At 40.4% G+C, this 25,993-nt stretch overlaps 1 protein-coding gene and 1 pseudogene across 6 annotated transcripts in view; one reads left to right on the top strand and one right to left on the bottom strand.

Annotated features, from left to right (window-relative positions):
• The first annotated feature begins 2,283 nt into the window (after window positions 1–2,283).
• On the top strand, window positions 2,284–3,016 carry LOC110567970 (STARD3 N-terminal-like protein; annotated as a pseudogene).
• A 12,748-nt stretch (window positions 3,017–15,764) lies between these two features.
• Window positions 15,765–25,993, bottom strand: part of KBTBD2 (kelch repeat and BTB domain containing 2) — an 86,677-nt gene continuing 76,448 nt past the window's right edge. For 5 of the 6 annotated variants that reach the window (XM_064380476.1, XM_064380472.1, XM_064380475.1 and 2 more), the window contains 2 exons: window positions 22,576–22,741; window positions 15,765–18,460 (listed from right to left, as the gene is read on the bottom strand). In XM_064380476.1, the coding sequence (XP_064236546.1) occupies window positions 16,925–18,460; window positions 22,576–22,741 (1,702 nt within the window). In that variant the 3' untranslated portion in view covers window positions 15,765–16,924. Of the gene's footprint in view, window positions 18,461–22,575; window positions 22,742–24,641; window positions 24,773–25,993 lie in introns of all 6 variants that reach the window. The other variant, XM_064380478.1, reaches the window with a different exon arrangement.

Genomic DNA, 25,993 nt, shown 5'->3' with positions numbered 1-25,993 from the left:
AAAGAAGAACTAAACATAAAAAGGAATAACCAGTACCAGCCACTCCAAAAATGTACCAAATGGTAAAGAGCATCGACACAATGAAGAAACTGCATCAACTAATGGGCAAAACAACCAGCTAGCATCAAAATGGCAGGATCAAATTCACACATAACAATATTAACCTTAAATGTAAATGGGCTAAATGCCCCAATCAAAAGACACAGACTGGCAAATTGGATAAGAAGTCAAAACCCATCGGTGTGCTGTATCCAGGAAACCTATCTTATGTGCAAGGACACATATAGGCTCAAAATAAAGGAATGGAGGAAGATTTACCAAGCAAATGGAGAGCAAAAAAGAGCAGGAGTTGCAATCCTAATCTCTGATAAAATAGACTTTAAACTAACAAAGATCAAAAGAGACAAAGAAGGGCATTACATAATGGCAAAAGGATCAATGCAACAAGAAGAGCTAATGTTATTATCTCCGAATAGGTAAAAAATTACAAAAAAAATAAAGAAGAAGAGCTAATGATCCTAAATATATACGCACCCAATAAAGAAGCATCCAGATACATTAAAGCAAATTCTTAATGACATACAAGAGACTGAGACTTCCACACAATAATAGTGGGAGACTTTAACACCCCATTGTCAATACTAGACAGATCAATGAGACAGAAAATTAACAAGGATATCCAAGACTTGAACTCAGATCTGGACCAAGCAAACCTGATAGACATTTACAGAACTCTCCACCCCAAATCCACAGAATATACATTCTTCTTAGCGACACATCACACCTACTCTAAAACTGACCACATAATTGGAAGTAAATCAATCCTCAGCAAATGCAAAAGAATGGAAATCATAACAAACAGTCTCTCAGACCAAAGTGCAATCAAATTAGAACTCAGGATTAAGAAACTAACTCAGAACCACCTGACTTCATGGAAACAGAAGAACTGGCTCTTGAATGATGACTGGATAAACAATGAAATGAAGGCAGAAATAAAGATTTTCTTTGAAACCAATGAGAACAAAGACACAATGTACCAGAATCTCTGAGACACATTTAAAGCAGTGTCTAGAGAAAAATTTATAGCAATAAATGCCCATATGAGAAGCAAGGAAAGATCTAAAATCGACACCCTATCATCAAAATTGAAGGAGTCAGAGAAGCAAGATCAAAAAAATTCAAACCCTAGCAGAAGACAAGAAATAAAACTAAGATCAGAACAGAACTGAAGGAGATAGAGACACAAAAAACCCTTCAAAAATCAATAAATCCAGGAGCTGGTTTTTTGAAAAGATCAACAAAATAGATAGACCACTATCCAGATTAATAAAAAAGAAAAGAGAGAATAATCAAAAAGATGCAATAAGAAACGATAAAGGGGATATCACCAGAGATTCCACAAAAATACAAAATCAGAGATTACTGCAAACTACTCTATGCACATAAACGAGTAAACCTGGAAGAAATGGATAAATTCCTGGACACTTGCACCCTCCCAAACCTAAACCAGGAAGAAGTCGAACCCTGAATAGACCAATAACAAGGGCTGAAGTTGAAGCAGTAATTGATAGCCTACCAACCAAAAAAGGCCCAGGTCCAGATGAGTTCACAGTTGAATTCTACCAGACATACAAAGAGGAGCTGGTACCAGTCCTTCTGAAGCTATTCCAAACAATCCAAAAAGAGGGAATCCTTCCCAAATCATTTTATGAGACTAACATCATCCTGATACCAAAACCCGGCAGAGACTCAACAAGAAAAGAAAACTTCAGGCCAATATCCATGATGAACATAGATGCAAAATTCTTCAATAAAATAGTGGCAAACCGATTGCAACAGCACATCAAAAAACTTATCCATCATGATCAAGTAGGCTTCATCCCGGGGATGCAAGGCTGGTTCAACATATGCAAGTCTATAAACGTAATCTACCACATAAACAGAACTGAAGACAAAAACCACATGATTATCTCAACAGATGCACAGAAAGCCTTCGACAAAATTCAACAGCGCTTTATGCTAAAAACTCTCAATAAACTAGGTATCGACAGAACATATCTCAAAACAATAAAAGCGAGGGCTGCTGGGTGCGGGCGGTGGGCTGTGTGTTGCCTGGTGAACTGGGTCCTGGGTCCCACCCTGCTGAGCCCCGCCCCTCAGGCCCGGGAGCGACCACGGAGCCACAGTCCCCGGGCCAGCCTGGAGCGGCTGACCCGAAACCACCCATTGAGGTGTCCTCTCTTTAGGGATAGTGAGGTTGGAAGAAGGCTCCTGTAACCCAGGATGAACCACCTGCCAGAAAACATGGAGAATGCTCTCACCGGGAGCCAGAGCTCCCATGCTTTTCTGCGAGACACCAATTCCATCAACCCCACACAACTCATGGCCAGGATTGAGTCCTATGAAGGAAGGGAAAAGAAAGGCATATCTCATGTCAGGAGGACTTTCTGTTTGTTTGTCACCTTTGACCTCTTATTTGTAACATTACTGTGGATAATAGAATTAAATGTGAATGGAGGCATTGAGAATACGTTAGAGAACGAGGTGGTGCAGTATGACTACTATTCTTCATATTTTGATATATTTCTTTTGGCAGTTTTTCAATTTAAAATATTAATACTTGCATACGCTGTGTGCAGACTGTGCCATTGGTGGGCAATAGCGTTGACAATGGCAGTGACCAGTGCCTTTTTACTAGCAAAAGTGATCCTTTCAAAGCTTTTCTCTCAAAAGAAGCAGAAGAAAACAGACTCCTGATAGTTCAGGATGCTTCAGAGAGGGAAGCACTTATACCTGGTGGTCTTTCTGATGGTCAGTTTTATTCCCCTCCTGAATCTGAAGCAGGATCTGACGAGGCTGAAAACAGGACAGTGAGAAACCACTTTTAGAACTATGAGTACTACTTTTGTTAAATGCGAAAAATCCTCACAGAAAGTCATCGGAGGCAAAAAGAGGCTGGCAATGGAGTCTCCCTGTTGACAATAAAATGGTGATGTCCACTGCTGACTTTATTGAACAGCTATATTTATTGTAATACCTCAGAGACATTGTACCATATCCATGCACATTTAGTCGCCTGCCTGTGGCCGGTAAGGTAATGTCATGATTAATCCTCTCTTCAGTGAAACTGAATCTGATGTGTTAACGATTAGGTGAGGAAAGTCTTGTGCTGTATTCCTAATCAGAAGACTTAATATATTGAAATAATACTTTTTTAGTAAGCAAAATACCTTTTTACTTCAATTCACAGAATGAAATTTTTTTGTTTTATGTCTCAGATTTATTTTGTATTTCTTTTTTAACACCCTACATTCCCTTTTTTTTAACTCATGCACATGTGCTCTTTGTACCGTTTTAAAAAGCGTAATAAAATGCATCATGTCAAAAAATAAAAAGAATAAAAGCTATTTATGACAAACCCACAGCCAATGTCATACTGAATGGGCAAAAACAGGAAGCATTCCCTTTGAAATCTGGCACTAGACAAGGATGCCCCCTCTCACCACTCCTATTTGATATAGTATTGGAAGTTCTAGCCAGAGCAATCAGGCAAGAAAAAGAAATAAAGGTATTCAATTAGGAAAGGAGGTAGTCAAATTATCTCTATTTGCAGATGACATGATTGTACATTTATAAGACCCCATCATCTCAGCCCCAAATCTCCTGAAACTGATAAGCAACTTCAGCAAAGTCTCAGGATACAAAATCAATGTGCAGAAATCACAAGCATTCCTATACACCAACAACAGATTTAAAGAGAGCCAAATCAAGAACCAACTGCCAGTCACGATTGCTACAAAGAGAATAAAATACCTAGGAATACAACAAACAAAGGAGGTACAGGACCTCTTCAAGGAGAACTACAAACCACTGCTCGAGGAAATAAGAGAAGACACAGACAGATGGAAAAACATTCCATGCTCTTGGTTAGGAAGAATCAATATTGTGAAAATGGCCATACTGCCCAAAGTAATTTATAGATTCAACGTACCCCCATCAAGCTACCTATGACCCTCTTTACAGAACTGGAAAAACCACCTTAAACTTCATATGGAACCAAAACAGAGCCCACATAGCCAAGTCAATTCTAAGCAAAAAGAACAAACCTGGAGGCATCACACTACCTGACTTCAAACTATACTACAAGGCTACAGTAATCAAAACAGCATGGTACTGGTACCAAAACAGAGATACAGACCAATGGAACAGAACAGAGGCCTCAGAGGCAACACCACACATCTACAACCATCTGATCTTTGACAAACCTGAGAAAAACAAGCAATGAGGAAAGGATTCCCTGTTTAATAAATGGTGTTGGGAAAACTGGCTAGCCATATGCAGAAAGCAGAAACTGGACCCCTTCCTGACACCTTACACTAAAATTAACTCCAGATGGATTAAAGACTTAAACATAAGACCTAACACCATAAAAACCCTAGAAGAAAACCTAGGCAAAACCATTCAGGACATAGGCATAGGCAAGGACTGCATGACTAAAACACCAAAGGCATTGGCAACAAAAGCCAAAATAGACAAATGGGATCTAATTAAACTCCAGAGCTTCTGCACAGTAAAAGAGACTTTTATTATGTTATTGTTTTTTGAGCAGGGTCTTATTCTGTCACCAGGCTGGATTGCAGTGGTGGGATCATGGTTCCCTGTAGCTTTCACCTTCTGGATTCAATCAATTCTCCCATGTCAGCCTCCCAAGTAGATGGGACAGGTGTGCACCACCACACCCGGCTAATTTTTTTGTATCTTTTGGTAGAAAATGGGGTTTTATCGTGTTGCCCAGGCTGGTCTTGAACTCCTAGACTAAAGTAATTCACCCACCTTAGCCTCCCGTAACTTTTATTTTTATCCCTCACTTTGTTCCTTCCCTCTTCCTGTAATTAACCATTTTTAAATCTTTATAATTTATCCTTCCATTTAAAAAATATAGCAAATACTTTACATAGATAATATAATGTGCATTTTACTATACACAAACTTTCCTCCACTTTGCTCCTTAATAATAATATGCTTTGAAGATCTACTCTATAGATCTGCCATTATTTGTATAATCAATCCTCTATTGGTGGACAGTTGGGTTGTGTCCTTTCTGATCCTACAAATATTGTTGTAAGGATGGCTGGATGTGGTGAGTCATGCCTATAGTCCCAGCAATGTAGGAGGCTGTAGTGGGAGGATCACTTGTGTCAGGAATTTGAGACCAGCCTGGGAAACATAAAAAACCTTGTCTCTATAGAAAAATTTTAAAAATTATCCAGGCGTGGTGGCATGTGCCTGTAGTCCCAAGTCCCAGCTACTCAGGAGGTGAAGGTGGGAGGAATGCTTGAGCCGGGGAGGTTGAGGCTACAGTGAGAAAAGACTGAGCCACTGCACTCCAACCTGAGCAACAGAGTGAAACACTGTCTCATATATATATTTATTTATTTATATAAATATATATTTGTTGTAAGGAATAACAGCCTTGTGTGTACATTTAAAAAGTATTTTTGCTCATGCCTATAATCCCAGCACTTTGGGAGGCCGAGGCGGGTGGATCACGAGGTCAAGACATTGAGACCGAGACCATCCTGGCCAACATGATGAAACCTCGTCTCTACTAAAAAAAAAAAAAAATTAGCTGGGTGTGGTGGCACACGCCTGTAGTCCCAGCTACTTGGGAGGCTGAGGCAGAGAGCATTGCTTGAACCTGGGAGGCAGAGGTTGCAGTGAGCCGAGCTCACGCCACTACACTCCAGCCTGGCCCCTGGTGACAGAGCGAGACTCTGTCTCAAAAAGTAATAATAATAAATAAAATAAAAATACAAAAACACAAAAATTAGTGGGGTGTGGTGGCACATGTCTGTGGTCTTAGCAATTTGGGAGGCTGAGGCAGGAAAATTGCTTGAACCCCAGAGGCAGAGGTTAATGAACCAGGATCACACCACTGTACTCCAGCCTGGGTGACAGAGCAAGACTCTGTCTCAAAAAAAAAAAAAAAAAGTATTTTTTCCAGCTTATTTTTGGGAGATTCCTAGAAGTAGAATTGCTGGTCACAGGGCAATATGATTAGTAATTTTACCAGATTCTGCCCAATCCTCCACAACCACCATAGTAAGAGGGTAATGTGAGTGTGCCTACTTACCCATCAGCAGTCATGTCAAACTTTTTAATTTTTGCCAATTTAATATACGAGAAAGAGAATCTGTGGTTTCTTTACATTTCTCTTATATCAATTAGGTAAGCATATTTCATATGATGAAGAATCATTTGAATTTTGTTTCCTGTTTACTGTTCATCCTACAAGCTCATTTTCCTAAGGTTTGGGTTCTTTTTATTATTATCTATTTGTTTTTTTAATTTATTTATTTTTGAGATGAGGGTCTCACTATGTTGCATAAGCCAGTCTTAAACTCCTGGCCTCAAGCAATCCTCCCACCTCAGTCTCCTGAGTAGCTGGGATTACAGACTCAAGCTATTACACCCAGCTTTTTATTTGTAAAGGTTGTTTATATATTAGAGATACTAACACTAGGAATACTTTCCCCCATTTTGTCATTTGTCTGTTTACATTGCTTATGATGTCTTGTTAATGGCAAATGTTTAATTTTTTTGTAAGCAAAATTATACTTCTGGAATTTGAGCCATAGTTAGGAAAGTCCCCCTGCTCTCTGGTTATAGAGGAATTCACCTGTGTTTCTTTGATATGGTTTGGCTCTGTGTCCCCACCCAAATCTCATCTCGAATTGTAATCCCCACATGTCGAGGGAGGGATCTGGTGGGAGGTGATTGGATCATGGGGTGGTTTCCCCTATGCTTTTCTCATGATAGTGAAGGAGTTCTCATGAGGTCTAATGGTTTTAAAATATGGGCCTTCCCCATTGCTCATGTTTCCTCTCTCCTGCTGCCATGTAAGTTGTGCCTTGCTTCCCCTTTGCCTCCCACCATGATTGTAAGTTTCCTGAGGCCTCCCAGCCATGCAGAACTATGAGTCAATTAAACCTCTTTTGTTTATAAATTACCCAGTCTCAGGTAGTATCTTTATAGCAGCGTGAGAACTGCTGAGAATTGGTAGTGGGGCACTGCTATAAAGAAAGATAACCTGCAAATGTGGAAGTGACTTTGGAACTGGAATACGTGCAGAGGCTGGAATGGTCTGGAGGGCTTAGAGGAAGACAGGGGCTGGGCATGGTGGCTCACACCTGTAATCACACCCTCCCTTTGGGAGACCAAGGCGGGTGGATCACAAGGTCAGGAGATCAAGACCATCCTGGCTAAAAATACAAAAATTATCTAGGCATGGTTGCATGTGGCTGTAGTCCCAGCTACTTGGGAGGCTGAGGCAGAAGAATTGCTTGAACCTGGGAAATGGAGGTTGCAATGAGTTGAGTTTGCACCACTGCACTCCAGCCTCATGACAGAGACTCTGCCTAAAAAAAAAAAAGAAGAAGAAGAAGACAGGAAGATGTAGGAAAGTTTGGAACTTCCTAGAGATTAGTTGAATGGTTTTGACAAAAATGCTGATAGTGATATGGACAATGAAGTCCAGGATGAGGTGGTCTCAGATGGAGATGAGGAACTAGAGCAAAGATCACTCTTGCTATGCTTTAGCAAAGAAACTGTTGGCATTTTGTTCCTGCCCTAAATATCTGTGGAACTTTGAAGTTCAGAGAGATGATTTAGGGTATGTGGCTGAAGAAATTTCTAAGTAGCAAAGCATTCAAGAGGTGTCCTGGCTTATTCTGAAAGCATTCAGTTACATGTGCTCACAAATAGATGGTTTAAGATAAAAACTTATGTTTAAAAGGAAAGCAAAGCATGGGTTTGGAAAGTTCTTAGGAAGCAGAAATTGGAAAATTTGCAGCCTGACCATGTGGTAGAAAAGAAAAACCCATTTTCTGGGGAGGAAATCAAGTGTGCTGCAGAAGGTTGCACAAGTAATGAGTCAAATGTTAATACCCAAGACAATGGGGAAAATGTGTCAAGGGAATATCAGAGACCTTCACAGCAGCCCTTTTCATGACAGGCCTTGAGGCTGAGGAGCGAAAAATGGTTTCATGGGCCAGGTCCAGGGCCCCACTGCTCTGTGCAGCTTCAGGACTTGGTGCCCTGTGTCCCAGCTGCTCCAGCTCTGGCTGTGAACAGCTCAGGTCATTGCTTCAGAGGGTGCAAGCCCCATGCTTTGAAGTCTCCCCAATGCTGTGGGGCCTGTGGGTGTGAAGAGAAGAGTTTTGGGAACTTCCACCTAGATTTCAGAGAATGTATGGAAATGCCTGGATGTCCAGGCAGAAGTCTGCTGCAGAGGTGGAGCCCTCATGGAGAACCTCTCCTAAGGCAGTGTGGAAGGGAAATATGGGGTTGGAGCCCCATACAGACTCCCCACTGGGGCACTATCTAGTGGAACTGTGAGATGAGGGCCACTGTTTTTCATACTCCAGAATGATGGTTCTACCAATAGGTTGCACCATGCACCTGGAAAAGCTGCAGGCACTCAACATCAGCTCATGAAAACAGCTGCAGGGGCTGCACCCTGCAGAGCCACAGGGGCGGAGCTGCCCAAGGCCATGGGAGGAGCCCACCCCTTGTATCACATGCCCTGGATATGAGACATGAAGTCAAAGGAGATTTTGGAGCTCAAAGATTTAATGAGTGCCCTGTTGGGTTTCAGACGTGCCTGAGGCCTGTGGCCCCTTTGTTTTGGCCAGTTTGTTCAATTTGGAATAGGAACAGTTATCTAACGCCTGTACCCACATTGAATCTTGGAAGGAACTAACTTATTATTGATTTTACAGGCTCATAGGTGGCAGAGACTTGCCTTGTCTCAGATGAGACTTTGGACTTGGACTTTTAAGTTAACACTGGAATGAGTAAGACTTTGGAAGACTGTTGAGAAGGCATAATTGATTTTGAAATGTGAAAAGGATGTGAGACTTGGGAGGGGCCAGATGCAGAATGATATGGTTGGCTCTGTGTCCCCACTCAAATCTCATCTCAAACTGTAGTCCCCACGTGTTGAGGAAGGGACCTGGGAGAGGATTGGATCATGGGGGTTGTTGTTCTCATGATAGTGAGGTAGTGAGGGAGTTCTCAGAAGATCTAATGGTTTTAAAGTGTGACAGTTCCCCATTGCCCTCTCTCCCACTCTCCTGCCACAACGTAAGATGTGCCTTGCTTCTCTTTCACCTTCTGTCATGATCGTAAGTTTCCTGAGGCCTTCCAGCCATGCAGAACTGTGAGTCAAACTTCTTTTGTTTCTAAATTACCTAGTCTCAGGTAGTATCTTTATAGCACTATGAGAACAGACTAATACATTTTTCTAGTACTTCTATGAACATATACATATACAATTGTTCAAGCACCACTTGTTGAAAAGACTATCCTTTCCCTTTTAAATATCTTTATTAAAAATATTGACTATACAGGCCAGGCACCGTGGCTCATGCCCATAATCCCAGCACTTTGGGAGGCAGAGGCAGACAGATCACTTGAGGTAAGGAATTTGAGACCAGCCTGGCCAACATGATGAAACCCTGTCTCTACTAAAAATACAAAACTTAGCCAGGCATGGTGGTTCACACCTGTAATCCCAGCTACTTGGGAGGCTGAGGCAGGAGAATCACTTCAACCTGGGAGGCAGAGGTTGCAGTGAGCCAAGATTGCACCATTGCACTCCAGCCTGGGTAACAGAGCAAGACTCCATCTCAAAAATATATATATAATATACATATGTATTACATATAGAGAGAGATAGAGTCTATACATACATGTGTGAGGATCTTTCTGGACTCAGTTATATTCCATTGATCTATGTCTATCCTTATGCAGTACCATGTTATCTTTATTCTAGTAAAACTTTGGAAGAGTTTAGAGTAAATCTCCTTTGCTCTTTTTGTAAAAATTGTTTTGACTACTGTAGGTGACAATAGTTTGCTTTTGTTTTTCCACATAAATGTTATAATCAGCCCATTTATTTCTACAAAAAAGAAAAACAAAAGCATAGTGGCAGTTTTATAAGGATTGCATTAAATCTGCAGACCAATTTGGAGAGAATTACCAACTTGTCAATATTGACTCTTTCAAACTATGAACATGGTATATTTCTCTTCAGATCTTAATCTCTCTCAGCAATGTCAGTGTTCTGTTCTTATACATCACTTGTCAAATGTATTACTAAATTTTCCTTAACGTCACTTTTTTTTTTTTTTTAGACAGAGTCTTGCTCTGTCACCCAGGCTGGAGGGCAGTGGCACCATATCAGCTCACTGTAACCTCCACCTCCTGGATTCAAGTGATTCCCCTCCCTCAGCCTCCTGAGTAGCTGGGATTACAGGCACACACCACCATGCCTGGCTTTTTTTTTTTTTTAAGTAGAGATGGGGTTTCACCATGTTGGCCAGGATGGTCTCAATCTCTTGACCTCGATGTTGCTGTTTTTTATGGCCTGGCACAGTAACATAATCCCAGCACTTTGTACAGTGCCTGTACTCCCAGCACTTTGGGAGGCCAAAGTGGGCAGATTGCTTGAGCCCAGGAGTTTGAGACCAGCCTGGTTAACATGGCAAAATCCGATCTTTACAAAAACTACAAAAATTAGCCACCCATGGTAGCTTGCGCCTGCAGCCCAGGTACTCAGGAGGCTTTGGCAGGAGGATTGGGCCTGGATGGTTCAGGCTGCAGTGAACCGTGATGGCACCACTGCACTCCAGCTTGGGTAACAGAGTGAGGCTTTGTCTCAAAAAAAAAAAAAAAATTTTTTTTTAATGGTTGATAGTACATACAATGTAACTGTTTACTGATTTTTTGTTTGTTTTTTAAGAGGTAAGGCCTTGCTCTGTTGCCCAGGCTAGCCTTGAACTCCAGAGCTTAAGTGATCCTCCCCACCTCAGCCTCCTGAGTAGCTGGGACTACAGGTGTGAGGCACTGAGTTTGGCTTATATTGATCTTTATCTTGCAGCCCAGCTAAGTTATTATTTCTAGGGTTTTTGGTTTTTTGAGACTCCTTCAAAGCCATATGCCCTTATTTTCCTGAAACTAGTAAGGGTTAAATTTTTTCTTGTTCTTGTCTTATTGCCTCAGTTATGACTTCCAGTACAATTGTGAATAGAGGTGGTGAAAGCAGACATCTTTGTCTAACTCCTGATAGGGGGAAACTGTTCCATCTTTCATGATTATACATATTAGCTGTAGATTTTTCATGGATGTTCCTTATCATGTTTAGGAATTTACTGTCTCTTCCTAATTTGGAGAGATTTTATCATAAATGGGTCCTCTAATTTGTCCAATAATTTTTCTATTAGTCCATTTTCACACTGCTATAAAGAACTACCTGAGAGTTGGTAATTTATAATGAAAAGAGGTTTCATTGACTCACAGTTCCATATGGCTGGAGAGGCCTCGGGAAACTTACAATCATGGCGGAAGGCAAAGGAGAAGCAAGGCATATCTTACATAGCAACAAGAGAGAGACAGAAAGAGAGAGAGAGGAGAGAAGGGAGGGAGGAAAGAGCAAGTGTGCACAAACGTGAAGGGGGATGTGCCACACTTTTAAACCACCAGATCTATTGAGGACTATTATGAGAACAGCATGGAGGAAACTGCCCCCATGATGCAGTCACCTCCCACCAGTTCCCTACCCTGACACGTGGGGATTAAAATTCAACACGAGGTTTGGGGGACACAGAGCCAAACCATATCAGTGTCTATCGGCACAATCCTATGGGGTTTTTCCCTTTATTCTGTTAGTATGGTATATTATGTGATTTTCTGATATTAAAGCAATCTTTTATTTATGGGATAAACTCTACTTGTTTATATCCTTTTTTTATGTTGGGAAGTTTGGTTTTGTTTTTTTAATGCCAATTCATTTGATCGTTATTTGATAAATCCTTTCTTCATAGTGTCAGAGACATTTAAGTACTAATTACAATTCCAAAATAGTTGCCTGAATGACTTTACTGAAATTAAAATTTTATTCATGACCTATACACTCATTTACATAGGTTTTGTTCAGTTTTGCTATGTGCCACACGCTGTCAGGTGTTGAAGATACAGATAGGATAGACACAAGCCCTTGTCCTCCCAGCAGTGAAGACAACCAAAATAACTAATAGTTTGGTGTTAGGTAATATGAGGTGCATTTGAAATTTAAACAAAAGGAACCAAGGTAGTAGAATTTTTGTTAAAGCCTCTAGAAGAAGTCACATGAAGTGTAAATTGAACTTAACCAGGGTTACCATATCATTTACCATCCAAACAGGCACACTTTTAAGAGTGATAGTGAAAACAAGCATAAACTAGGATGTATGGTTACCTAAGATTTAATCAATTCATGGGGAATAGTGCTTAAGGCAGAAAAAACTACAAAGAGGTAAGGCCCATTAAACTAACTAAAACATTCAATTTGGTCAGTTTATAAACTGTAAAAAAGGAAATTAGTCCAGAAAAGCAAGCAAAGACCAGATTCAAAAGGCCTTATAAGTTAGAAAATAACCTGGATTTTATTTCAAAGGTAATAAATGTTCTAAACAAAAGCATGACATAGTATTTTATGGAAAGAAATCTGATTGCAGTCTGGAGAAAGTGTGAGCAAAGAACTGCATCTACAGAGATCATCTGGGAAGGGAACGGACAGTGGCATGGGTTTTGGGGTCATGAAAATGTTACACAATAGACTGATAGATGGGCAACTCTGTCAATACTCTAAAGATCATGGATGGTACTTGTTAAATGGGTGAAAAGTATGAAATGTGAATTACAGCTCAGTAATGCAGTTAACTTTGAAAAAGAGATCACTTGGAAATTTATGAAATTCTCCAGGTGACAAACGATAGGGGCTTGATTAATGTGTTGGAAGGAGGATGAATTCAAGAGATTTGAGAAGCTACCAGGCCTTATGACTGACAAAATTCATGGAGCTGAGGAATAGGTCGAAGTTGACTTTCACGTTTCTACCTTAGCAAGCCAGTGGGGGATGGTGCCACTTACTGAACCTGAACCACAGGCAGGTGTGGGTAGGGAAAGGCTAGAGGTTCTTCAGACATGTTGAATGTGAGACCCTTGAGACATCCAAGGTGGAGATCCAAGGCGGACTCTCAGGTAATGGTCTGGGCTGAAGGGTATCAACATGAGTCACTTAAGTGAACAGGACTGCCTAGGGCATGTGTGAATAGAGAACACCAAGATCTGAGACGGTTAGAGCTGAGATCAGCAAGAGGCTGAGAAAACCCCAAGATAGGAAGAAAACCAGAGAAGTATAACTTCAGAAGTCCAGAGTGTTTCACACTAAGCGTTCAGTGTGCATTACGATCATGTGTCAATGAGACAAGTAGGCTCTGAACTTTAAATAAAGATTGATGTTCCAATTTCAGCAGAATGATAGTTGCACAAACCGCTCTCACCTGGGTTCAGTGGTGAAATGTGGTTCATCAGAAGACAAGGCATGGAACAAGGTTTGTGAAGGGGAGAAGAGGGGAAAAAGTTGAGGTGAGAAAGATCTTTTTAAAAATGGTTTGGTTGTTTTTCCTTTAGAGAGGTTAAAGATATTGAAGAAATAAGCAGGCAGCATAAAAATCAGCTAGGAATAATTGCTTAAAAATTAAGCCTGGGCATGATGGCTCCTGCCTGAAATCCCAGCACTTTGAGAGGCTAAGGTGGGCAGATCACTTGAGGCGGCCAGGAGTTCAAGAGCAGCCTGGGCAATATGGAAATACCCGTCTCTACTAAAAATACAAAAAAAAAAAAAAAAAAAAAAAAAAAAATTAGCTGGGCATGGTGGCACATGCCTGTAATCCCAGCTACTCAGGAGGCTGAGGCACAAGAATCATTTGAAGCTTGGTGGTGAAGGCTGCAGTGAACCAAGATTGTGCCACACCAGCCTAGGCAACAAGTGAGACTCTGTCTCAAAAAAAAAAAGGTTTGGAAGCTAATGGAATCAGCAAAATTTCTAACGTTGGAAAGAATGTAATATTTAATACTGATGCTTACATTTCTAATCTGATAGAGGAAGAGTGGGGATAGTGATGATTTAATAAACCTGGAGGTTTCAGATTGTTAAGAAGAGTGAACAAACTTGCTAATGTTGAGGCCCTGGTTGAAGGTGGTAATTACAAATTATATGGTGGCACCAATCTGCCATCATGTTGTTTTCTGTAGCAGGGCTCAGCAACTCACGTATAAAAAAGGTAAGGAAGAGGCTGGGCACAGGTGGCGGGGGGTAACACCTGTAATTCCAGCACTTTGGGAGGCTGAGGCAGGCGATCACTTGAGGTCATGCGTGCCTACCCAACATGGTAAGACCCTGTCTCTACTAAAAATAGGAAAATAAGCTGGGTATAGTGGCGGGCACCTGTAACCCTAGCTACTGTAGAGGCTGGGGAAGGAGAATGGCTTGATCCAGGAGGTGAAAGTTGCAGTGAGCTGAGATCATGCCACTGCACTCCAGCCTGGGTGACAGAGTAAGACCACACCTCAAAAAAAAAAAAAGAAAAAAGAGGTAAGGAAGATAGAGTTGAATTCACACAGGCTCAGATTTTGTCAGTTTTAAGCTAATGACAATAGGGCAAAGGAGTTTAGGATATTGCCATGATAGTGGCAGAAGTATTAAGATGACAGATCTAAGCTGGATGGAGAGGTAAGCGAAAAGGTGACTAACAGAACTACTAATGAGAATAAAGAATTTGGCATACCGGATTTGACTCTCAAACTTTCAGAAGCCCTTTGTATTTATCTGCTTTCATCCAACAGTTTTATCACCAACTATACAGTGTGCTGGGCTACACTGCAGGGCAATGTAGCTGTAAATAAGAAAATTAACACTGGTCATTTTGTAGAAAAGCATGAAGATCAATAATATTCATTTATTTTATCTTTTAGAGACGGGGTCTCAGTCTGTCACTCACGCTGGAGTGCAGTGGCACAATCAAGGCTCACTATAGCCTTGACCTTCCAGAGTTAAGTGATTCTCCCACCGCAGCCTCCCTAGTAGCTGGGACTACATACCACCATGCCCAGCTAATTATTTTTGGTAGAGATGGATGGGGTCTCCCTATGTTGCCCAGGCAGGTCTCAACCTCCTGGGCTCAAACGATCCTCCCACTTGGTCCTCCCAAAGTGCTGGGATTATAGGCATAAGCCACCATACCTGGCCAAAACTACTAATATTCAATAGAATGATTACTACAATTAATAAGATCTAGGTACAAGGTACTAAGAACATGAGAGAGGATACTTTCACCTCACAGAAAGATGTAGTTATCAAGAAACATTCTTTAAAAACTGCCTTAAATAGCTCGAGACAGCCACAGGTAAAGTTCAGATGAAAAGACCATTCTGAGTAGCGTGCATAGCATCAAAAAGCATAGCAAAAGCCTAATCAGAAGATAAGGCTTATGGAAAAACAATCCAAGATAGGGCAGTAAAGATAATTTAAAGCCAAATTAGAAAGAGCCTTAAATGTGGTAAGGAATCTGGACTTACTCAGTAGGCAGTGGAGAGGCAGTTCAAGTTTGTAAACATGATCAATGATGTGCTCTAAGAAGAAACCATTTTGTTAGGGGTGAGGTTCAGACATCATCTCAAGCTTCTATAGAGGATGAGTAGAATCAAATGATTCTAATATGCCACCAGGTAGAAAGACACTAGCCTAAGGAAAGCCTATGCATATCTATCAAACAAAATTCTGAAGATATATATAGGTGGCTTACCTATAACTAGCGAAGCTGACCTAGTAAAATCAAAATTTAAAAAGCAGTTAGACCATTTCCATAACAAAAGAAAAATAGATAATGAATATATACAATTTATTTAATAAATTAATGTCATTCAAAATACAGTGCCAGAACATGATGCAGTTGAACATGCTAGTAATGTTTGTCATGAAGCACCTGTGCTCATGTTAGATTGGTGGCGCCCCACTACTGCTAGTGGTTCCTGGGATTAATGCCAGAGCAGTGCTAGTTATCTGCTCTTCTGCACAGCTAGTGCAGAGAATTCCTGAACAGTTCACCTTACTAATCCTAACTCCCACACGCACACAACAGGTTAAAAAAAAACACACTCTGAATAGCTAACAGATCTATACACAATCACTCTACAGTAATGCTTGTTATTAAATTAAGATGTAATGACCTGGTTAACCCACTCTAAATCTTGAAGATGGAGAACTACATCAGCAGCAGGTAGTTATATGCATGAGCCAATGTTAACGTAATACAGAAAGTGGAGGCCTTTACTGTGTAAAGCTCCACACAGACCCGCACGATGAGGGGCTGGCAATTCTTATTGCAAGCCCAGCAATATTAAGTCCACACCTGGTAAATGACCAGTTGACTGGAAGACCTGTATTGTAGATAGACAAGTATAAGTTAGTGAAAAGAGAATACATGCACCTAATAGTATAGTATAGACTGATCCTGCAGTCATAGCTTTCCCTGTGTAATACCATAAAATAATGGAAGATCTTCCTCAACTAGAGTATAGGATTTAGATATTTCTATACCAACATGGACATTAGTGTTAAGTGCAGTTGAATTAATTACACTGAAAACCATAAGCACAGGAATGAAATACACATACTAAAATAACCTCAGCACAATTTGTGATATACCACACTAGGAACAGGAAACTACTTTTATAAGTGAACTTTTTGAACTGTACATACACAGGGCTAACAATGTTAGATAATCCAGATTCTTATACTCTCATGATTACACATAAAGTTTCTCAATTATTGAATAATCTATTTCATATTATGGAAGCATATCTTTCTGTAAGACTCACTGATATATATTATACTGATGCAAATATTAAGGGCATAAAAATAAAATTTATCAAAGATAGATTTTTATGTACTCATATTTAGTTATTTCATAGCCTCTTTTGTTTAGCAAAGAAAATGACAAAGCACATAACTCAGGCGTGCACTCCCTGAACTTCTGAACTATACAGGTGGTAGTGCAACCATTTCTCCATCCAGTTCAAACTCTTCTGTACCATCTGTTGAAAAAAGGTAAGTTGGTGGTTTCCATGGAGACTCTTCAAGGCAGGATGGATAGAGTTTCCCCACAGTGCATCGAAAATCTCTCCCTAAGTCCCACAGTACACGTTCAGATATATGCTGCCGCAGAGACCACCGGTCAAGTTCCAGGTCATATTGGTAGGTGACGTATTTAGCTCGCTCATTTAAGTGGGTTTCTCGCATAAACACACAGAGAGAATTTGAGATCACAACAGCTCTAACACAGGGGTCAGAGTACCTCTTAGCAGGGATGTTGGCTGCCATTTTCCACTCATTTTTATTCACATCATAAATTTCCACAGTTACTGAAGACCCATCTACAGTGCCAGAGGGGAGTCTTATGCCAGAATTAGTAGCAATATGCAACCCTCCAATATAGAAAATTTTATCACCAAAGGCTGCAGCTGAAGCAAAGGACCTACTAGTCTGTCTCATGGCCATTTCTACCCACGAGTCAGACCTTGGAAAATAACAGTACATGAGGTTCAGTGTCATCACATAAATGCAGTCATGAACCACAACTGCTGCACTCCATTGCCAAGCACAAGGTAAAGGGCTTACCATTGTCCACTCATCTTTCTCAGTGTCGTATCTTTCTACGGTCCTCCGATTAAGTTCTCCACCTACACTATCTCCTCCAATTGCATAGATATAGCCTTCACAGCAAACCAAAGATGGCTTTATGCGAACAAAAAGCATTGGAGTCTTTGGAAACCAGGTATTTTGCTGTGCATCAAACCAATAAAAGCAATTCACAGTTCTGAAGGCAGTCTGAAGTTTGCTGGTTTTACTGTGATTTGTTTTTGTGTTTTTCAGAGGAACTTGACCCCCTGCTATGTAGATATCATTATCAGGAGTTACAACTGTCCCAACCTTATGCAAATCAGCTGGTGGGCTACACAGCTTGTAAACTTTTTCTGCTTGGGGGCTGTAACAGACAGAAGAATAAAGACTACAAGGATTTTCTGAAGATGCTTCAATGAAAATCATCATTTCCTCTTTAGTCATCCCAAGTCTTGGTTTGAAAAACTTGGGCATGGACTTATACAGACCTTGTACCACCACTGACTTATCATTGGGTGGCAGACCTTGAAACCAAGCTCTCTGTGTTACTTCTGAAAGTGCATCAATTCTGATTTGGCTAAGAACAGAAGACAAGTACTGGGATCGTGATTCTGTGTTATACTCTAGCCACAGCATAGCAGCTTCTCGAACGGTTTCTTCCTTTTCTACATTTAAATTGTCACTACTGAGAATGTCTATTAGCAGGTCATGTGACAGCTGCATGAATGCTTCCTGATGATACACAGCGGTGAACTTGTGTTCCACCATTCTTTTAGCACTCTGTTTTAATTCCTCACAACTGAAGAGATCGGCAAAACTCAACAATCGCACACAATTCTCTGCATTTATTTTTTTAATTAAATATTCCCGACAACGTTGTAACACATCTTCTACCTGCAATGAGAAAGAAAAAAAAAAAACCAGGCTGATAGGGCCAGGATAGACACATTTTACTTTTATGTAAGACCTAAGTATATTAATCAGATCCCCACCCTGTAATTTTTAGCTTCAGATACATATATCTAGGCTAATAGATAAGGTCTTCTGGTAGTAATAAAATCAGAAGACTATAATTTTGCAATAATTTTTCCTACTCAGTGGCCTACTTAACTGTTCTATTTAGGAACCAGTAGTATAACAATAAATAGGCTCTTAAAAAACAAAATAGCCTTAAGGAATATGTGAGGAAATTTATACGTTGTCATACTTTTCTAGACTTTACATATAATTGAGAAAAATATAAGAAAAAATGTAAATAAATCATAGTACAGAGAAAATTATTGTTGAATAGCTGGATTCTGGTTTCCTCAACTTGGACACGACAGTCACATACAACCAGAAAATCATGCACAGTGAGTAAGAGTAGTTAATTGCTATTCTTAGAGAGGTAAGATAACAAATCAAAGGAACACAAAATAGACTTATGTGCAGTTATAAATTACTTAGATTTAAATGATCCATCTTAGCCACTGTAAGCTTCCTAGATTTGTTTTTTCTTAAGAAGGTAGATCTCAGTTGAATCAGATGTGCTACCTACTATATTTATTCAGCATCACAGTGATTAACTAGAAGCTGTTGACACTGAGAAGGCAGGCTGCTTGGATTTAAAACTTGAATTGGCCAGTCAGTACCTGGAAACTAGTTATTAGGCAAGAAGCTTCCTGCCTCTAAACTTTAGTTTTCTCTTCTATAAAATGGGGAAATAACAGTTATCTACCTAAAATGAGCACTGCAAGGATCAGATGAGAATCTATATATAAAGTATTAGTACAGCATCTGGTACAGAAGCACATGTTCACTTCATGTGGTTAACAGTGAAAGTCATATTGGTAGTCACAGAATACCTCATCTCAGGCTTGCTACGGCAACACAGTCTAAGAAGCAGAGTCTTGTTTTGCATTTGAGCAAGCAGATGTATACATTTTCATTGAAATGACAGGGAAAAACTGTAAGGAACAGTGTCGATATTTACAGTAACAAAGTGTTCTGGAATCTAATTTTCTTAAAATTCCTTAATGCCTGAGAAATGTCTGCTTTTAAAAGAAGGACCAACAAAAAATTAGCTGCGTGTGTTGCTGCATGCCTGTAATCCAAGCACTTTGGAAGCCAAAGGGAGGAGGATCTTTTGAGCCCTGCAATTTGAGGCTGCAGTGAGATATGACCATGGAACTGCACTCCAGCCTGGGCAACAGAACATGACACTGTCTCTAAAAATAAAAAGTAATGAAAACTTGCAAGCTATAGAAAGACAGTGCTGACAGTAAGCATTTCTCCTGTTCAAGTTTGGAATTACTAGCACACCAGTAAGCTATCCCAGCCTCAGTTTCCCCAGAGTTGTGGGTACAGCAGGACACTAACAATTTTATATGGAAAAGGAACAAAGGTTGGCCAGATGCAGTGATACACACCTGTAATCCTAGCACTTTGGGAGGCCCAGGTGAGAGGACTGCCTGAACTCAAGAGTTGGAGACTAGCCTGGGCAACATAAGGAGACCTCGTCTCTACAAAATATCAAAAAATTAGCCAAGTGTGGTAATGCACACCTATAGGCCCAGCTACTCAGGAAGCTGAGGCTGAGGGACAACTTGAACCCAGAAATCAAGGTTGCAGTGAGCTATGATCTCACCACTGTGCTGCAGCCTGGGCAACAGAGCGAGACCCTGTCACACACACAAAAAAAGAAGTAAAAGTTAAGTATCCCTAATTCAGAAATTCAAAATCCAAAATGCTCCAAAATCTGAAATGTTTTGAGCACTGACATGACAGTCAAAGGAAATACTCACTGGAGCACTTCAGAGTCTAGATTCTAGATTAGGGATGTTGAACTGGTAAATATAATGCAAATATCCCAAAATTTGAAAAAATGTGAAATCCGAAACTGGCTGAACTGGACTTCTGGTCCCATGCATTTTGGATAAAGGGTGCTCAACCTATGGAAGATTAAAAAGGAAGCAAACTACATAAAGCATGAACTGAGTTCTGGTTTCCAGAATTACACCCAGGTGTTGGCATTCAACCAGTGTCATGCATATTCATTCAGTGCATATTTATCAAGCACTTAACACAATATCATGAATAGTGCTCCAAATTTAACCTTTCGTCTAAAGATTCTCTCTTTGAAGAAACTTTGTGAAATACAGTGTTATTCCAAAACAGGAGATGAAATGACAAAACTCTTATATTTCTCTTAAAATTTAAAAAGGGAACATGATGGGGAAATATAGAGTAAAACAGTTTGTCATGCATAAATATATCAACCATCATTTGTTTTATTTTGTTTAAATACGTCTCCTTAATTGCTCGGTATGGTCACATAGCCATTATAAATATTCATCATAATTTCTCGCTGGGCACTGTGGCTCACGCCTGTAATCCAGGCACTTTGGGAGGCTGAGGCAGGTGGATCACAAAGTCAGGAGCTCAAGACCAGCCTGGCCAACGTAGTGAAACCCCATCTCTACTAAAAATACATAATTAGCCAGGCATGGGGGTGCATGCCTGTAATCTCAGCTACTTGGGAAGCTGAGGCAGGAGAATCGCTTGAACCCAAGAGGCGGAGGTTGCGGTGAGCCAAGATTGTGCCACTGCACTCCAGCCTGGGCGACAGAGCAAGACTCCATCTCAAAAAAAAAAAAAAATCATAATTTCTACAAGTCTTCTGTGAAAAACAATATCATGAAAAATTAGTATAGCTAAGCAAAAAAAAATTGAAACAAATTCAATAAACATTGTTACAAATTACTTTAACTTGGCTGGGCATGATGGCTTAGGTCTGTAATCTCAGCACTTTGGGAGGCTGAGGGAAGTGGATCACTTGAGGTCAGGAGTTCCAGACAAGCCTGGCCAACAAGGCAAAATCCCATCTCTACTAAAAATACAAAAATTAGCTGGGCGTGGTGACACATGCCTGTAACCCAGCTACTCAGGAGGCTGAGGCAGGAGAATCACTTGAACCTATCAGGCAGAAGTTGTAGTGAGCTTGTAGTGAGCTGAGACTATGCCACTGCACTTCAGTCTAGTCAACAAGAGCAAAACTCTGTTTCAAATAAAAAAAAAAAAGACTTTAACTTGAAATCAAAATTCTCAGGTGTATTAGGCAGTAAAACATATGAAACCAGTATAAAATTTTCGCCTATCTTTTCTATTAACAGATTTACATTCCCCTCACAAAACTACTCAGTTTACTGGGTAATCAAATCCTATTGTTTTTCCCTTAGACATTTTATAAACAGAAAAAAACCTTTTACCTTCTAAACTATGTAATAAGAAAATTACATAGACAAAAGACATTACTAGGCCAGGCGTGGTGTTTCACGCCTGTAATCCCAGGACTTTGAGAGCCCAAAGCAGGAGGATCGCTTGAGCCTGGAGTTTGAGACCAGCCTGAGCAATACAGTGAGATCCTGTCTCTACAAAAAATAAAAATATTAGCTAGGCATAGTGGTGCACACCTATAGTCGCAGCTACTCAGGTGGCTGAAGTGGGAAGATCACCTGAGCCCATAAGTTCAAGGCTTCTGTGAACCATGACTACACTGTTGCATTCCAGCCTGGGCAACCAAATGAGACCACATCTCAAAAAAATAATTTAAAAAGATGTAACAGTATTTCCTCACAAAATAAATCACATAATAAACCAGTAAGCCACAACTCATATATATAACTGAGGAAAAAATGCTTACCTGTAAGTCGGGCACGGTGGCTCATGCCTGTAATTCCAGTACTTTGGGAGGCCGAGGCAGGTGGATCACGAGGTCAGGAGTTCGAGACCAACCTGACCAACATGGTGAAACCCCGTCTCTACTAAAAATACAAAAATTAGCCGGGCATGGTAGTGCACACCTGTAATCCCAGCTACTCAGGACACTTAGGTAGGAGAATTGCTCGGGCCCGGGAGGCAGAGGTTGCAGTGAGCCAAGATCAGTGCCACTGCACTGCAACCAGCCTGGGTGACAGAACGAGACTCCATCTATTTTAAAAAAAAAAAAAAAAAAAAAAAGAAAAGCTTACCTGCAGGAAGCAAGCTGTTTCATAAAGCTGTTCTACAGTGCTGTCATTCATTGCCAAGTTACCCGTGTATGCGTAAGTTATTATTATCTGTAAGGTGGCAGCATCCACATTCCTCAGGTGTACATGGGTTTGTTTGCTTTCACTTAGTCCACTCATAAACATGGCCCTACAGAAGAGATGGAGAAAACAAAGTTGTAAGGGTTTTGTGTAAAACAAATGTAGAACTGAAAAGAACAATTAGACAACAAGAGATGTTTATTTAAGGTATTTACTTATAACTGAAACTTTTTTTTTTGAGACAGGGTCTTGCTTTGTCTCCCAGGCTGCAGTGCAGTGGTGAGATCGTGGCTCACTGTAGCCTCGACCTTCTGGGCTCAAGTGATCCTCCTGCCTCAGTCTCGCAAGTAGCTGGGACTACCGGCATGCCCCACCACACCCAGCTTTTTAAAAAATTTTTAGTAGAGACAAGGCCTCCCACTATGTTACCCAGGCTGGTCTCCAACACCTGAGCTCCAGCAATTTTCGTGCCTCAGCCTTCCACAGTACTTGGATTACAGGCGTGAGCCACTGTGCTTAGCCAATGAAATTTCTGAGGGAGATGACAGACAAGAATAAAATCCAGTGCCAAAAATACACCAGACTATTCCACCATGCCACTTTGAGTGAAAATATCAAAATTCTATTTACTTCTTATATTCATACCATGAAATAATATTCAGCAATAAAAACGAACTAAGTATTAATATATACTTTAACATAAATGAACCTGAAAACATTATGCTCAGTGAAAGAACCCAGATACAAAAACCACATAGTGTATGAGTCCATTTATATAAAATGTCCAAAAAAGGAAAATATAGAGAGACAGAAGGTAGATTAGAAGTTCCTTAGAGCTGTAAGAATGGGGCTTGTGACTATAAATAGGCACAAAGTGATGGAAATGCTCTAAATTTAGATTGCGGAAATGGTTGTATAACTCTGTAAATACACTAAAATTCATTTAATTGTACACTTAAAATGGGTAGATTTGGTGGTATGTAAATTACATCTCAATAAAGCTGTTAAAAATTCATTTACTCAAACCCCTAAAAATACGCAGGACACTTTCCTAAAAATCTATTATACACAGGAAATCATGTTGGAAAGGCAACTCGCACCATGGAGAATACAAAGTAGAATGCCCATATATAGGCAAGAGATGAACATAGGAGAGAAAAGCCCCTGCATGTAGCGGTCAAGACTGGGTGTCACATCAGTCACTAACTTGGGCTCCTTAAGGCCAGAGATGAAGAAGGCATTCAAAATGGATAAAACAGGGTAAAACATAAGAAGTGATTGTTTAAGGGCCATAGCTTGAACATAAGGACTCAAGCAGGAAACCAGAAAATGAATTGGAAAGATGGAGAACAGTCAGATCAGAGGATCTTTAAATGAGACAAAAAGAGTCTGAGCTTTTCCTTGTAGATAGTGGGGAAAATTGAAGGGTTTCAAGTCTGAATTTAACACAACAAAATAAGTGATAAATGTAGGATGAATATTCTATGCTGACCGACTACAAGAACTAAAGGCTGGAGACAGGAAAACTGGTTATGAGGCTATGACAATAATATACATAAAAGGTAAGAAACTGAGTTACGTTGGCAGAAATGAATACAAAAACCACTATAAAGAGCCAACAGAATCTGGTGATTTTCTTTTTCTTTTTATTTTTTTGAGACGTAGTCTTACCCGGTCACCCAGGCTGGAGTGCAGTGGTGCTATCTCAGCTCACTACAACCCCCAACTTCCAGGTTCAAGTGATTCTCCTACCTCAGCCTCCTGAGTAGCTGGTAATTACAGGTGCCCATGACCACACCTGGCTAATTTTTGTATTTTTAGTAGAGATGGGGTTTCACCATGTTGGCCAGGCTGGTCTCGAACTCCTGTCCTCAAGTGATCTGCCTGCCTAAGCCTCCCCAAGTGCTGGGATTACAGGCATGTGCCACCATGCCCAGCCAGATATGGTGATTTTCTAATCACAGGGAAGAGGACGGAGTAGGAAGTAGACTGGAAAAAGTCAAACCTACCTGTTTACTTTCAGGTACTTGATATTTGATTTGCAAGGTAGTTGAGTCAAATGGAAATAATACAATAATGAGTTAAACAGTATTAGTTGAACTTTGGATGTCAGGCATTAATACAGTGGGCCATGACTCACCTACAAAATGACATAGGTGAAAAGTTATATGAAGGAGACTAACAGACTGAAAGAAAACCCACCCTAAAATCCCAACGATCACCCTGAGGTAGAGTTCAGCTGGGTTTAAAAAAGAAAACGAATTACAGCAGGTTGAAAGGTACATTCAAGAATTAATAACCAGACTAGTACAATGCTACTCAGAACAAGAGAGGTGGGTGTCAAAAACTGTGGAGTCAGGCTGGATATGGTGGTTCACGCCCATAATCCCAGCACTTGAGGAGGGTGAGGCAGGAGAATTGCTTGAAGCCAAGAGTTCAAGACCAGCATCATGGGCAAAACAGTGAGAACCCATCCCTACAAAAAGTAACCAGCCTGGGCAACATAGCGAGATCCTGTCTCTATTAAAAAAAAAAAAATTGTTTTAAAAAGGGGAAAAAATAAGCTAGGCGTGGTTGTACAAGCCTGTAGTCCTAGCAATTTGGGAGGCTGAGCTGGAAAGATTGCTTGAGCTCAGGAGTTCAAAGTTGTAGTGAACTACAATCATGCCACTGCACTCCAGCCCTTGGCAACAGAGTGAGACTCTGTCTCTTAAAAAAAAAACAAAAAAAAAAAAAACTGTGGGGTTAAGAAAATTAGCACTTCAAAAGCAATTAGGTAGTCACTGGTCACTTCCAGTATAGCTCAGAACAAGCAGTAAGGACAGCAGCTAAATTCCAGACACACAGAGAGTAGAAGGGAGAGTGGCATAATGACAATCAGGGTGGTTGATGACATTCTAATGAAGAATACAGGATGGCCAGGAATAAACCTAATGGAGTAACGAAGAGCCAGGAAATATTCTTGAAAAACATATATAAGACATGATATGAAACTCTTAAAAAACACTGCTGCCAGCTTCATCTACCTGACATGGAAAAATGGGAGATAATCACAAGAAACCTGAAAAATAACTGTAGAGTTCAGAGTAAAAATGCAAGATGCAGGGACCAAGTGGTTTTTACATTGATTCCAGGCGAGGCAGCGACTTTGGGAAAGTGAGGAGGGCAAGTGAACAGTTGACTTCACAGATGATGCTGGTTATTCTAGACTACGGTTTATGACATGAGAATGACAGACTCCTGTAAAGAAACTGTGCTTCCTGAAGACCACAGCTAAGCAGAAGCTGAGCTAATCTGATCAGGAAAGTTTTAAACTGACATTTCTAAGAAACAGAAAATGCTTAATTTCATAATACTGTAA

The sequence above is a fragment of the Aotus nancymaae genome, unplaced genomic scaffold, assembly GCF_030222135.1.
Source record: "Aotus nancymaae isolate 86718 unplaced genomic scaffold, 86718_ANA_hifiasm-v0.15.2.pri h1tg000025l, whole genome shotgun sequence".
NCBI classification, from domain to species: Eukaryota; Metazoa; Chordata; class Mammalia; order Primates; family Aotidae; genus Aotus; species Aotus nancymaae.
The sequence above is the reverse complement of the archived record's forward strand: the minus strand, read 5'-3'. Positions and strand labels throughout refer to the sequence as shown.